The 13,678-nt window shown below is 40.7% G+C and overlaps 1 protein-coding gene across 3 annotated transcripts in view; it reads right to left on the reverse strand.

Moving 5' to 3' along the window:
* Positions 1-13,678, reverse strand: part of furinb (furin (paired basic amino acid cleaving enzyme) b) — a 248,012-nt gene that overhangs the window by 30,691 nt on the left and 203,643 nt on the right. For all 3 annotated transcript variants that reach the window (XM_071416549.1, XM_071416550.1, XM_071416548.1), the window contains exons 7-8: positions 9,100-9,188; positions 4,243-4,415 (exon numbers count right to left, since the gene is read on the reverse strand). In XM_071416549.1, coding sequence (XP_071272650.1) covers positions 4,243-4,415; positions 9,100-9,188 — 262 coding nt within the window. The remainder of the gene's footprint in view (positions 1-4,242; positions 4,416-9,099; positions 9,189-13,678) is intronic.

Here is a 13,678-nt window from a genome sequence, read left to right on the forward strand (position 1 = left end):
GAAACAGATTAATTGGGCCTTTCCATCACAACAGGCGGTAAGCATATCTCAATAAAGATACACTTTGAAGCTTTTTTTCTTTTCATAACCAAATATGAGAGGAGGTATACTGAGGAGAAGATATCATTTGGAGGGAGAGGGAGAGAGAAAGGAGATAGAGAGAGAGAAAATGAAGTGGAGAAAGACAACATTCAATAATGAAAAGGATATGAGCAGAGTGGCACAGTTGGACAGATATGGAGAAATAGAGGGATTGATTGAAAATGTGAAAGAGGTTGCATAAAAGAGCAGGGGAGAGAGCGAGATGAAGGGAGGGATAGAGGTGCTAGATAGGCACACACTCTACCTCACACTGCATTGTGCCTCAATTCCAGCTGAGACTGAGATGAGAAGCAGTGGAGGTGGGAGTGCCAGCGACATGAACAAAACAAATCATATCTCACACAAGCACATGCACACACACACGACACTGCTTAGGGAACGCAGCCACAGTCTTTATGGATTTAAAGTAGTGCTGTGAGAATGTTATTTCCTAATCCCTGTCCTCTGTGGAGGGTTTGCCCCAGCATGACTCCGTGGGACTGTCCTGCTCACCGCTGGATGGGCATTTAAAAGGCCAACAGCCCTCACAATCCCTATTGTATTCTCACCACTGATGCATTGCTTGTTTTCTTAAGGACTAAATCAACAGGTATTCCTAATCTTTCCGGGAATTCTTTCAGTAAAACTAATAATGTCCTGTTTTGCTGTAGGCATTTATTGTCTTTCCATCACTCTATTATCCTGCATGTTAGCGTTTTTCATCAAATTGTACTGGAGGCAGCTCTGCAGAGTGGTCACTAGCTGGCACAACCATGAATTCAAAACCTGATTTTAAACTTAACCCTGACCTTAACCACACTGCTAACCCTAATGTCTAACCATAACTTCAAATTAGCAATAAAAAGTACACTTTTTTCCCATGAATTTTTACAATATAGCAAAGTATGGCTTTGCAGCTGGCCAATCTAAGACTCATAACAATAAGCGTCAACCTGCCATTAAACTAGTGTTAGATATGAGATTTATGCTATATGAATCATATGTCTTCCATTAAAACTCCCTCTCCCACATTTTTACAAAGATGGCTATTCGCTATTCCAGGGGTTCTCAAACCTTTTGGGACCGGGAACCCTTTTTGTGATAGCAAATTCATCAGGGACCCCTGCATAATCAGAACACAACTTGAGTGAGATAAAAATAGCATACAAGGAGTTCTTCTATAACTTTGGCAAGTGCATGGCCGGACGAACCAAGTCTCAGGCCCTGGAAGGAACATTTTGCAGTCTTCAAGCTAATTTCCTGCAATTCCACACATTTTGCCATGAGGTAGAAAGAAAGCTTAAATTACAGTGCATTAAAACATCTTCTTAATAGGGGGCGCTGTTTTCACTTTGGGAAAAAACGTGCCCAAATTAAACGGCCTCGTACTCTGTTCTAGATCATACAATATGCATATTATTATTACTATTGGATAGAAAACACTGTGAAGTTTCTAAAACTGTTTGAATTATATCTGCGAGTAAAACAGAACTCATTTGGCAGCAAACTTCCAAACAGGAAGTGAAAATTCTGAAAATGGGGCTCTGTGTCAGGGCCTGCCTATTCAACTGGCTTATATTTATGGATCTGTATGCACTTCATACACCTTCCACTAGATGTCAACAGGCAGTAGAATGTTGAATGGGGTGTCTAGCTTGATGTGAGACCGAATGAGAGCTTTTGGAGTGACAGGTCCGCTCTTTTGTCAGTATTCAACTGCGCACCAGGGAACCTGACATTGTCTTCTGAAAAGCGTTAGGTATACACGACGAAATGCTCCGGCTCTGATTTTATTGGATACATATGAGAAGAACATCATAAAGTAGGATTTTCAACCGAGTTTGACCAGTTTATTCGACGTTTATTGGGAATTTTGGAATTTTTCGTTCCAGGCGCAAAGATTTCTTGGACATGTGCCCTCCACATGGCTAGCCAAAGTTGCTAATTCGACAGAAGAAATGGACATTCTAAAACAAAACAACGATTTATTCTGGAACTAGGACTCCTTGCACAACATTCTGATGGAAGATCAACAAAGGTAAGAGAATATTTATGATGTTATTTCGTATTTTTGTGGAATATGTTGGCTCCAACAAGGCGGAGAATTGTAGGGCGCTGTCTCACAATATTGCATGCTGTATGTTGTACTAAAGTTATTTTTAAAAATCTAACACAGCGGTTGCATTAAGAACCAGTGTATCTTTCATTTGCTGTACAACATGTATTTTTTAGTAAAGTTTATGATGAGTTTTTTGGTTAGATTAGGTGACTGTCCAAAATATCTCCGGACAATTTGGTGCATTGTGGCTACGTATTCACAATGTAAAACCATGATTTGTACCTCTAAATATGCACATTTTCAAACAAAACATAAATGTATTGTATAACATGATGTTATAAGACTGTCATCTGATGAAGTTGTTCAAAGTTTAGTGATTAATTTTATCTTTATTTGTGGGTTTTGTGAAAGCTATTTTGGCGGTGAATAAATGGCGTTGTGTGTTTGGCTATTGTGGTGAGCTAATATAAATATATATTGTGTTTTTGCTGTAAAACACTTAACAAATCAGAAATATTGGCTGGATTCACAAGATGTTTATCTTTCATTTGCTGTACAACATGTATTTTTCATAAATGTTTTATGATGAGTATTTATGTATTTCACGTTGCTCTCTGTAATTATTCTGGCTGTTTCGGTGCTATTTGTGATGGTGGCTGCAATGTAAAACTACGATTTATATCTCTAAATATGCACATTTTCGAACAAAACATAAATGTATTGTATAACATGATGTTATAAGACTGTCATCTGATGAAGTTTTTAAAGGTTACTGATTAATTTTATCTCTATTTGTGGGTTTTGTGAAAGCTACCTTTGCGGTGGAAACATGGTGAAAACATGGCGTTGTGTGTTTGGCTATTGTGGTGAGCTAATATAAATATATATTGTGTTTTCGCTGTAAAACATTTAAAAAATCGGAAATGATGGCTGGATTCACAAGATGTTTATCTTTCATTTGCTGTATTGGACTTGTGATTTCATGAAATTATATTATATGATATCCCTGTCGCGTTAGGCTAGGCTATGCTAGTCAGCTTTTTTGATGAGGAGGATCCCGGATCCGGGAGAGAGAAGCGGTAGAGGTTAAAAAAATGGGGAATACAAGAAGTATTGAGTTGAAATATTTATAATTGGTAGACTACTGTGAATACCAATATCCCTGTGAGCATCCCAGACCCATGTTGCCCAGAGTTAAGAACATAAATTGTAGATTAATAATATTACATTGTATTGTTTTACAACCTCTAAAGTTATTCCACAGATCCCTTGGCCAAAATGTTTTAATATGTTGTTGTTAGTAATATTCATTAAAGATTTGTTATATATATTTTGATTTCTGGCCACCGACCCCACTTTGAGAACCCCTGCTCTATTCCCCTCCTGTCTAAATCCGACTATGCGTCAGCAATTTCTCTCCCATTTCTTCTCTCCCATTTGTCATTCCACCATTGTATTAATGGGTTTCAGTTAATGTCCCATGCTGACACATGAGGAATGGTCTCGTTAACCTCAGATGATTTGTCCAATCCATCTGGGGCTCACTCCATCAAACCCAATGGGCCTGCTCGGACTCAGAGGGCAGGGGAAGAAACTAGGCGAGGGGATTGTATGTGATTCTACGAGATGTGTATGATGTGTATGACATGAATATTGTATTGGGTGTTCTGGCCTGGAGTACCAGGTGTGACTATCATGTCAGGTCTACAGCGTGCTCTCTGCTAAGCCAATAACATAGACTCTCAGTAAACCCATCAAATAAGATAGTTACAGTTCTGGCGTGACATGACAGTAATTCCTGCTGGTGCTCCAGGCCAGAACACGCTCTAGATCAAGTATGGCGGTTGCATCACTTGTCAGAGTTTTACTTTAGAAACACTTTATACTGGATATCATAATGGAAAACTTAATCATCTTCTAAGATAATTTGTGAGTATGTGTGTATAACGTAGAATTTGATACAGCAGTACGGTGAGTCCAAGACTAGTTTCCCCTCTGGGACAATACAGTTGATCCTATCCTATCCTTTCTATGTGTGCTTCTTTGAAACAACATCTGGTAGGTATGTATCATGAACCATGTTTGCTCCAGTAATGACTGACCTCAGTGACTCCTCGGAGGAAGGCCTCCTTGGCTAGCTTGGCGGGGCCGTCTACCGTCTTCCCATCATCCTCTGGTCCCCAGCTGGCACTGTAGATGTGGATGTGCTGTGAGTTCAGGCTGAGGGAGTGGGCCTCCACCATGTCTGTCACCTCCCCGTCCAGCATACGCACACCTGAACACGCACGCACGCGCACACACAGGTCAGTACACAGATGGAGAGATAGAAAGAGTGGGGGGTGAAATCAGAGGGGAAATAAACTAAATAATACAGGCAGGGTGAGACAGAAAGGGAGAAAAAGGTGAAGGTGACAGAGAGAGAGACATCATGAGAGGAGAAGTAGCAGGGAACGGATCAAAATGTACAGAACGGTTACCTGGAGGAAAATGTGGGAGGGTTATGATTTTTCAATTTCAGTCAAGGGGAGAGTTTAGTATTTTTTTAAATCTAGTCCAGGGGAGGGTCATGTCGTGTCAATATTTCTCAGTGTTTTAGAATTAGTTGTTTATTAGGCTATATATCGATGTGTGCCTGATGCCGCCCCTCATCTCTGATTCACCGCTGGGCACGCAATATCAATTGCGCCTATAGGCTATTTAATGTGGTCTCTATAAAATGATCCATAGCCTATTGACTATAGCCTACGAAGTGCATGCTCGGAGAAGCACAGAGCAAAATTATATTTCTAAAATAGCTGCTGGGATGGTGTAAATAAAACTAGTCTGCATTACACACTGCAATGGATATGCCAACCGTGAGCCCCGGCCTCCTCTGCTCTTGCTGATCAAAGATGTTTTGCTGTGCTGTGTAGGGCTACGGTGGCAGTTCAGGAGGAGAGTCAAAGGTTTCTTCCGAAAATTATTTTTGATTAGGCCTAGTCCAAAATCTTAAGCACAGACAAGCCTATAGGCTATGTTCTGTTCAGTTTGAGAAGGAGAGCATGAAGATGAGAAAGAGGACCGGAGGCCAACTTTGAAACACTATATATACAAAAGTATGTGGACACCCTTCAAATGAATGGATTCGGCTGTTTCAGCCACACCCATTGCTGACACATGTATAAAATCGAGCACATAGCATGCAATCTCCATAGACAAACATTGGCAGTAGAATGGCCTTACTGAAGAGCTCAGTGACTTTCAACGTGTCACCATCATAGGATGCCACCTTTCCAGCAAGTCAGTTCGGTCAAATTTCTGCCCTGCTAGAGCTGCCCCGGTCAACTGTAAGTGCTGTTATTGTGAAGTGGAAATGTCTACGAGCAACAATGGCTCAGCCACGAAGTGGTAGGCCACACAAGCTCACAGATCAGGACCACCAAGTGCTGAAGCGCATAGCGTGTAAAAATCGTCTGTTCTTGGTTTCTTGGCTCCAGACTGTTCGTCTGGAGCTCCATAAAATGGGTTTCCATGACCGAGCAGCCGCACACAAGCCTAAGATCTCCGACAATCGTCGGCTGGAGGGGTGTAAAGCTTGCCACCATTGGACTCTGGAGCAGTGGAAACGCGTTCTCTGGAGTGATGAATCACGCTTCACCATCTGGCAGTCCGATGGACAAATCTGGGTTTGGCAGATAGCAGGAGAATGATACCTGCCCCAATGCATAGTGCCAACGTAAAGTTTGGTGGAGGAGGAATAATGGTCTGGGGCTGTTTTTCATAGTTTGTGCTAGACCCCTTAGTTCCATTGAAGGGAAATCTTAACGATTCTGTGCTTCCAACTTTGTGGCAACAGTTTGCAGAAGGCTCTTTCCTGTTTCATAATGACAATGCCCCTGTGCACAAAGTGAGGTCCCGTGCACAAAGTGATGTCCATACAGAAATGGTTTGTGGAAGAACTCTACTGGCGAGCACATATTCCTGACCTCAACCTCATCGAACACCTTTGGAATGAATTGGAACACCGACTGCGAGCCAGGCCTTATCGCCCAACATCAAAGGGGGGAAAAAAAAGGGGGGACCATATCATAGATTTTTATAAAAATAATATAATTCTTGCCCATGATGTATTTATCACAGTTATTGACCTCACAATTAGCCAGATTCGAGTAACTTACTTTGTGGTGCTGAACCTTGAAGCAGCTGCCACGGCACAATCAATCGGTAATGGACAGCTCATGGTGCTGAAAGTAGGCAAATCCGAGTAGGCATAATTCATTTAAACCGTCTTCATTTTAGTTAGACTTCATTAAGAACAAGAGGGCTTTGTCGTGGAGACTATTTCTTCCTATTTAAGAAATAAGAGGTAGGCCTACCTGTTTGACAGACAAAATTAGGTCATAGGCTGCTATATACATAGATTTTTCGGGTCAATTCAACCACCCACCATGCACTCTTTAAAAAGCCTACCTCTGTGTCAGTGAAGGGCTGTTAAGTTAAAACCAGGACTCAAATTGAGGGTGGTTTGAGAGGGTATGTCATAGGCCTACCTTTTATTAAAGAAAATGGCAAAAAGCTCAGGCCTACCCCTTGTTAGCTTCAGATTTTGAAGAAAATTTCTCTCAGCCAATCATCAGTAATTTGTGTAAGTGCTGTGCTTGTTGAATGTCCTTCTTAAAATTGAACAAATCCAATTATATAAAGTGATATATAACAACGCTGGTCCAAAATGCTTTATGCTAGAAACAAGCTGCAAAATACCCAGGAAAGACGTGACTCCAATGCATATGGGTATATCATTGTTTCGTTTCTTTGACATTCAGAGGCTTACTTTGCTTGGGACGTAATCTAATTCTGTCACTATCAATTGATTAAGCTATTCACTTTCTGCAAAAATAGAAGATGTTTAAACCCAGACAGCTTTAGGGAATCACTTGTAACTTTCTCTCATTGGGTGAAGCCACGGAAGAAGAGTAGCCAGCAGTTAATGCTTAAATGTTTCTGTGTTGGTAGGCCTACTCTGTCATGGGTGGAAATGACGTCTCAGATTGAATTATTTGCAAACAGAGACAGTTTTGTTGCAAACAAGACACACGGATTTGGCATTGGAGAAATATGAGATTAACACATTCTCCTATCTCGCTGTTCATTCTTAGCCTGTAATTTTGGTAATTTGTGTGATATAAAAAAAAGATTCCATTAATATGTAAAATTACGTAAAATTGCATGACATTTTTATAAAGGCTATTTTTTCATCGGACCTGCAAATACGATGATAGATTAATTTTATGCTTTTACTATATAGGAGATCTTTCCACCCCGACTCTTGTCCACGGTTGTCTGCGAACCCACAACCTTCTGGCCCGCAGCCCTGTGAGCTATCAAAATTCCTGCATTGCCATGTAATACTTACAGGACGAAGAACAGTTTCTAAAACTGCATTTCTAAGGCTCTGGTCTGTCCAAAAAGTGAGGGTAAACTCCTATCCACTTTGTTTGAATTATTATTTTGGGTATAGGGGAGGGTCACTTGTTTGTTTTCAAGTGTTCAGGGAGGGTTTAGGTCAAACATATTTTGCTGAAAGGAGGGTCATCCATTTTCATTTCAGAGAGATCAGATTTTCTCCATGTAACCCTTATTGTAAACAACATTCACTCCCTAGGAGTTATAAACATGATGCAGTTGGGAAACAAAGCCTTGTGTGTCTGGCTGTCATACTGACAAACACAGACTGACTGGGGAGACAAAGGGCTTATGAGCCTGTCACACTGCCAGACGTGATGAGCAATTGTTCTCTCAGACACACACACACACACACACACACACACACACACACACACACACACACACACACACACACACACACACACACACACACACACACACACACACACACACACACACACACACACACACACACACACACACACACACACACACACACACACACACACACACACACACACACACACACACACACACACACACACACACATACACACTTTGGCCATTAAAACAAGAGTCAAGACCTTCTCCTTCAAGAAACCACCCGGTAAGACAACAGACAGACAACTCACAAAAAACACAAAAACAACACAACATTCCTTCTGATGAATGAGTGTGGGAGAGTTAATGGTGCCTCCAACAGCGTCTGTGACCTGAGAGAAACAAACCGGCCCATCTTTTATCATAGTACCTGAACTGGCCCTGTCTGCAGCTTTGATGTGGGCCGCCTCAGAACAGTGCTCTGAACAGTAATGGGAGCAGAACGCAAGAAATTAGCCATCGTAAAATAAGCCTACTACTGTACCTGACTAACTAACCCCAGGTTATCTGCTGCATCACTGAAACTGATGATAAACCACAAAAAGACAAATACACACTCTAGTCTAGACAACCAGGCCCTGCAGACGCACACACTATCTAAAAGCTGTGAGCCGTGGGAGATGAGTGTTGGTGTGTGTGGGTGTGTGTGTGGAGACACACACCCAATGGGGAACGAGGCACACAGCAAACTGTGTTGTTTATTAACAATTGTGTAATCCTGGGACATGGGCAGATTGTCAGAGGAATAATATATGTGTGGAGCAGGAGCCAATGAGCTGTTAGAGCAGGAGATGCATGCTAATGAAGACTAGGAGGAGTAGGAGAGTTATGGCTAACATCTGTGGAGGGGACTGCTGGGGACTGCTCTCAGGGCTCCACTGAGTCTTGTTGGCTGGCTGCTTGTCTTTGACAGAGTGCTTAGGGACACAAGTTGGTAAGGGCCAGAAAGTGGATTGAAAGAATCCATTAGACTGATTAGAGTACTTGTCTTTGACGAAAGATGAGAGACAAAAGTTGGTAAATATTCAGAAGTGACGGATAGCAAGTCATGTTCTACTGAACATGACTCCGGTTCAACTGACAGTAGACCCAAGACAACCAATCATTGTTGGCCATTGGCAAAGCCTCCTTCAATTCCAGCATGCCTCACTCACCTCCAATTTTGGTGTTGTATGCCACTCCCACCCCACATACGTTGTTGTTGGCGGCTGCAGCAACCTCCCCAGCACACCGTGTTCCATGTCTAGATGAGCGAGACATACAGAAAAAGAGAGAGACACAGAGAAAGAGAGAGACACGGAGAGAGAGAGTGGAAGTGAAAGAGAGACAGACAGACAAAAAGAGAGAGAGAGAAGAGAGCAGTTAGGATTCATGACCAAAAACACTCCTCTCATCTCAACTACCCTGAACAGTGCAGGGCTCTTCAAAAACAATATCTCCCAGAACGACTGCTAAAAATACACAGCAGCACACCACGAATAGACAAAAAACACATGGAGGGCCAATGCTGCTGAAGGACCTATAATAAGCAATTACAGGCAAACACTCCCCACTGGACAGAAAGGAAGGGAAAAAGACCATGAATACATTCTCTACCAAGACCTTGTGTCCAATTTGTCTATAACCACCAATTCCCCTTTGCACAGAGAATGGGAATGAATAACATGAATCTGGGTGGAAGGACAAGAGTTCTCTACAAGGTCCCCAGATAGCACATTTGGAACCTTGGAAGTATGTTTTTGGTGTCACATTGGTTCTGATAACAGAAGTAAAAATTATACCTTATTGAATGTTTCAATTAGACTTTTAATAACACTGCTAGCTTATTTAACTTTTTTTCAACTCCAAGCACAGATACAGTAAGACACATTGAAATGTATTTGCTTAGGCATTAATGATGCAAACAGTTTTTTTTTATTGTGACACGGCATCAGTGAGATTTGAACTTGATGATTTATTGAACAAACAAAATGATTGTTTGTTCTCTATCCATGGAATTAGGGATGCGCCACCAGGCTGGAGCTAACTTGCCATGTTTTTTTACGCATACAAAACAGTTCATTACAGTCTATTCAAACAGACCCCATTTCAAAGGAAACAAGCACTCATTAAGTGTGGCCAATTAGTGGATGCGGCCAACACACCTGAACACACTTAACAAGATAGAGGATAGAGAGAGTTCTGTTGATGCTATATGTTTTTAAATAACATTCTTGGGACATTTTCTGAACATTACTAAAGTTTTCTTGTGTTTTTTTATGGAACGTTTTCTTCATGTTCTTAGAACGGAATGTATACTGAATAAAAATATAAACGCAACATGTAACAATTTCAAAGGTTTTTCTGAGTTACAGTTCATATAAAGAAATTAGTCAATTGAAATAAATGAATTAGGCCTTAACCTCTTGAAGTTAAGCTATGGATTTCACATGACTGGGCAGGGGCATGGGAAGGCATAGGCCCACCCACTTGGGAGCCTGGCCCACTCACTGGGGAGCCAGGCCCAGCCAATCAGAATTAGTTTCCCCCTGCAATAGGACTTTATTACAGACTGAAATACTCCTAAACACAGTTTATGGTAGACAAATGAACATTCAATTCTCTGGCAACAGCTCTGGTGGATATTCCTACAGTCAGCATGCAAATTGCACGCTCCTTCAAAACTTGAGACATCTGTGGTATTGTGTTGTTAATTAGCTTCTTGATATTCCACACCTGTCAGGTGGATGGACTATAAAGAATAAAATGCTCACTAATAGGGATGTAAACCAATTTGTGCACAACTTTTCTTCTGGGATGCTTACTTGCTTTCATTGCTTTACTGGGAAACGTAGCAGCAGTAGATGTGCTCATGTTCTTTATGTTAGAGCAGGGTGAGCTGCTCACAGTGGACTTGCTCTTAGGGCCCACCGGCTCAGTGCTAACAGTATAACTCTGGTTCATAGGCACAGAATTACTGCATACAATAGCTGTAGAATCAGTAGAGGCATTCAGGGCAGTTAATTAGGTTACTTATTTTGTGTCTACCAACACACCTGGTGTAATGTACATTTTCTGAAGCATTATGACAACTCAGTGGCACAATGGTAGAGATTAACTGAGCTGGGCTTGGGTCATTGATAAGTCATTGTCTCAACGCAGCCTTATAGTGCTGTGAAAGGATCCAGGATCCCAAATGATTTGGGTGGATCCCATCCTCCTTATAAAACGTGTTTTGTTTCCAAAAGGTATTGAAATTGTCAACAATAGTTACACCTATTGAGGTGCAATAATCACATAGCCCGTTGTGAAGAGAAAGAATCCTGCTAAAGCGTTCAATCCCGTGATTCAGAGATGGCAGAGGGCCAGATATGATGGGTCTTTTGTTAGTGTTTAGCAGAGAGTCAATCAACTCTTTAAAATCCAGTTTCAACTTTTCAAAACTGCCCTTCATAATGTAATTAAAACCCACATGGACTACGATAGAATCGATTTCCATGTCCTGATGTAGTGCATTCGGGAGCAGTTGAGTAATGTCATTTACTTTCATTTACTAACATCCCCCATCAGGGCGGCCTTGAGACCCTCAAGTCCTACCTCAATGAACGTCCACCTAATGCTCTTCCCAGCACCAATTGTACTGTGGACTTGGCTGAACTGGTACTAACCTCCAACTATTTTCTCTTCAGAGGAGACTTTTTCCTCCAGAACAAAAAGACAGCGATGGGGAGCACTATGGCTCCTAATTATGCTAACATATATCTAGGAATGTTTAAAAAAACAGGTGGTGCTGAAAAAGTCTCCTCTGAAGAGAAAATTGTTGGAGCTTCCACCCTCACCTGGGATATGGATGCCTGATGAAGACCTAAGGGTCGAAACATTGTTGTAAATAAATATCACCTGGGAGCATGAGCAGCAGTGTGCAGCGTTTTCCTTTCTGTTTTCCATGAGTTTGCCTACAAATCCAGCACCTGTGGAAAGTACCTGGATGTGCGAATGTTCTTCAGCTTTTGTCTTTTATTTCAGCTCATGAAACATAGGAACAGGACTTTACATGTTGCGTTTATATTTTTGTTCAGAGTACACTGTACAGTATATGTTTTTAAATAACATTCTTCGAACGTTTTCCTAACGTTACAATATTTTTCTTGTGGTTTTTATGGTAAGTTCTGAGAACGGAATTTGAAACTAATTGATGTTAATTTAAAGCTAATTGATGTTAACATTTCTCAAAATATTCCCAGAATATTGGCAACAACTGACATAAGACAACCATACACTGTCTGAACATTCTGAGAACTTCGCTTCAGTCACACCATTTTTTAAAAACATTCCTAGAATGTAGTCAAATCTGACATTAAATAGAACCACATTGGAACTTTTGTGGAATGTTCTTTGGAAGTACTGAAATTCCCACAGAAGAACGTGTCTTAACGTTCTCAGAACAATTTGAGAACATTCCCAATGTCAAACCAGTTGGAGAACATCCCTAGAACATTACCAAATTTAAAATAAATATAACCATGTTTGAACTTTAAAGAAATGTTCTGTTAAAGTAATGAAATATCAAGAAAATAACGTTTTTTTGTCAAGTTCCTTAAATGTGCTGAGAATGTTCCAAAGCCAAGCACCTATCCTGTACAATTCCTAGAAAGTTTTGGGAAAGTTGTATGCAAAATAACCACACGGGATCATTTTCGTAAACATCCGCTGAATTGCAGAGCGCCAAATTCAAAACAAATTACTAAAAATATTTTATTTCATGAAATCGCAAGTGCAATATACCAAAACATAGCTTAGCTTGTTGTTAATCCACCTGTCTTGTCAGATTTTGAAAATATGCTTTACAGCAAAAGCAATCCAAGCGTTTGTGAGTTTATCGATCACTAGACAAAACATTACGAACAGCTAGCAGCAATGTAGATTGGTCACAAAAGTCAGAAAAGCAATAAAATTAATCGCTTACCTTTGATGATCTTCGGGTGTTTGCACTCACAAGACTCCCAGTTACACAATAATTGTTCCTTTTGTTCGATAAAGATTATTTTATAACCAAAAACCTCCATTTGTTTGGCGCGTTATGTTCAGAAATCCACAGGCTTGAGCGGTCATGAAGGGCAGACGAAAATTCCAAATAGTATCCGTAAAGTTCGTAGAAACATGTCAAACGTTTTTTAGAATCAATCCTCAGGTTGTTTTTAACATAAATAATCGATAATATTTCAACCGGATGGTAAACTATTCAATACAAGAGATAAAGAAAATGTCGAGCTACAACTTTCGCGCGCATGAACTAATCAAAGGACATCTGGCTCTCCACTGACGCGTTTAGATAAATCTCGCTCATTTTTCAGAATAAAAGCTTGAAACTATGTCTAAAGACTGTTCACACCCTGTGGAAGCCATTGGAAAAGGAATCTGGTTGATATCCCTTTAAATGGAGGAAAGGCAGGCAATGGAACAGGGATTTTTCAAAATAAGAGGCACTTCCGGGTTGGATTTCCTCAGGTTTTCGCCTGCAAAATCAGTTCTGTTATACTCACAGATAATATTTTGACAGTTTTGGAAACTTTAGAGTGTTTTCTATCCTAATCTGTCAATTATATGCATATTATAGCATCTGGGCCTGAGAAATAAGCAGCTTACATTGGGAACGTTATTTTTCCAAACATAAAACTCTGCCCCCTAGCTTCAAGAGGTTATTAAAGTAATGAAATATCAAGAAAATAAAGTTTTTTTGTCAAGTTCCTTAAA

This window comes from Salvelinus alpinus, chromosome 9, assembly GCF_045679555.1.
Source record: "Salvelinus alpinus chromosome 9, SLU_Salpinus.1, whole genome shotgun sequence".
Classification (NCBI taxonomy): Eukaryota; Metazoa; Chordata; class Actinopteri; order Salmoniformes; family Salmonidae; genus Salvelinus; species Salvelinus alpinus.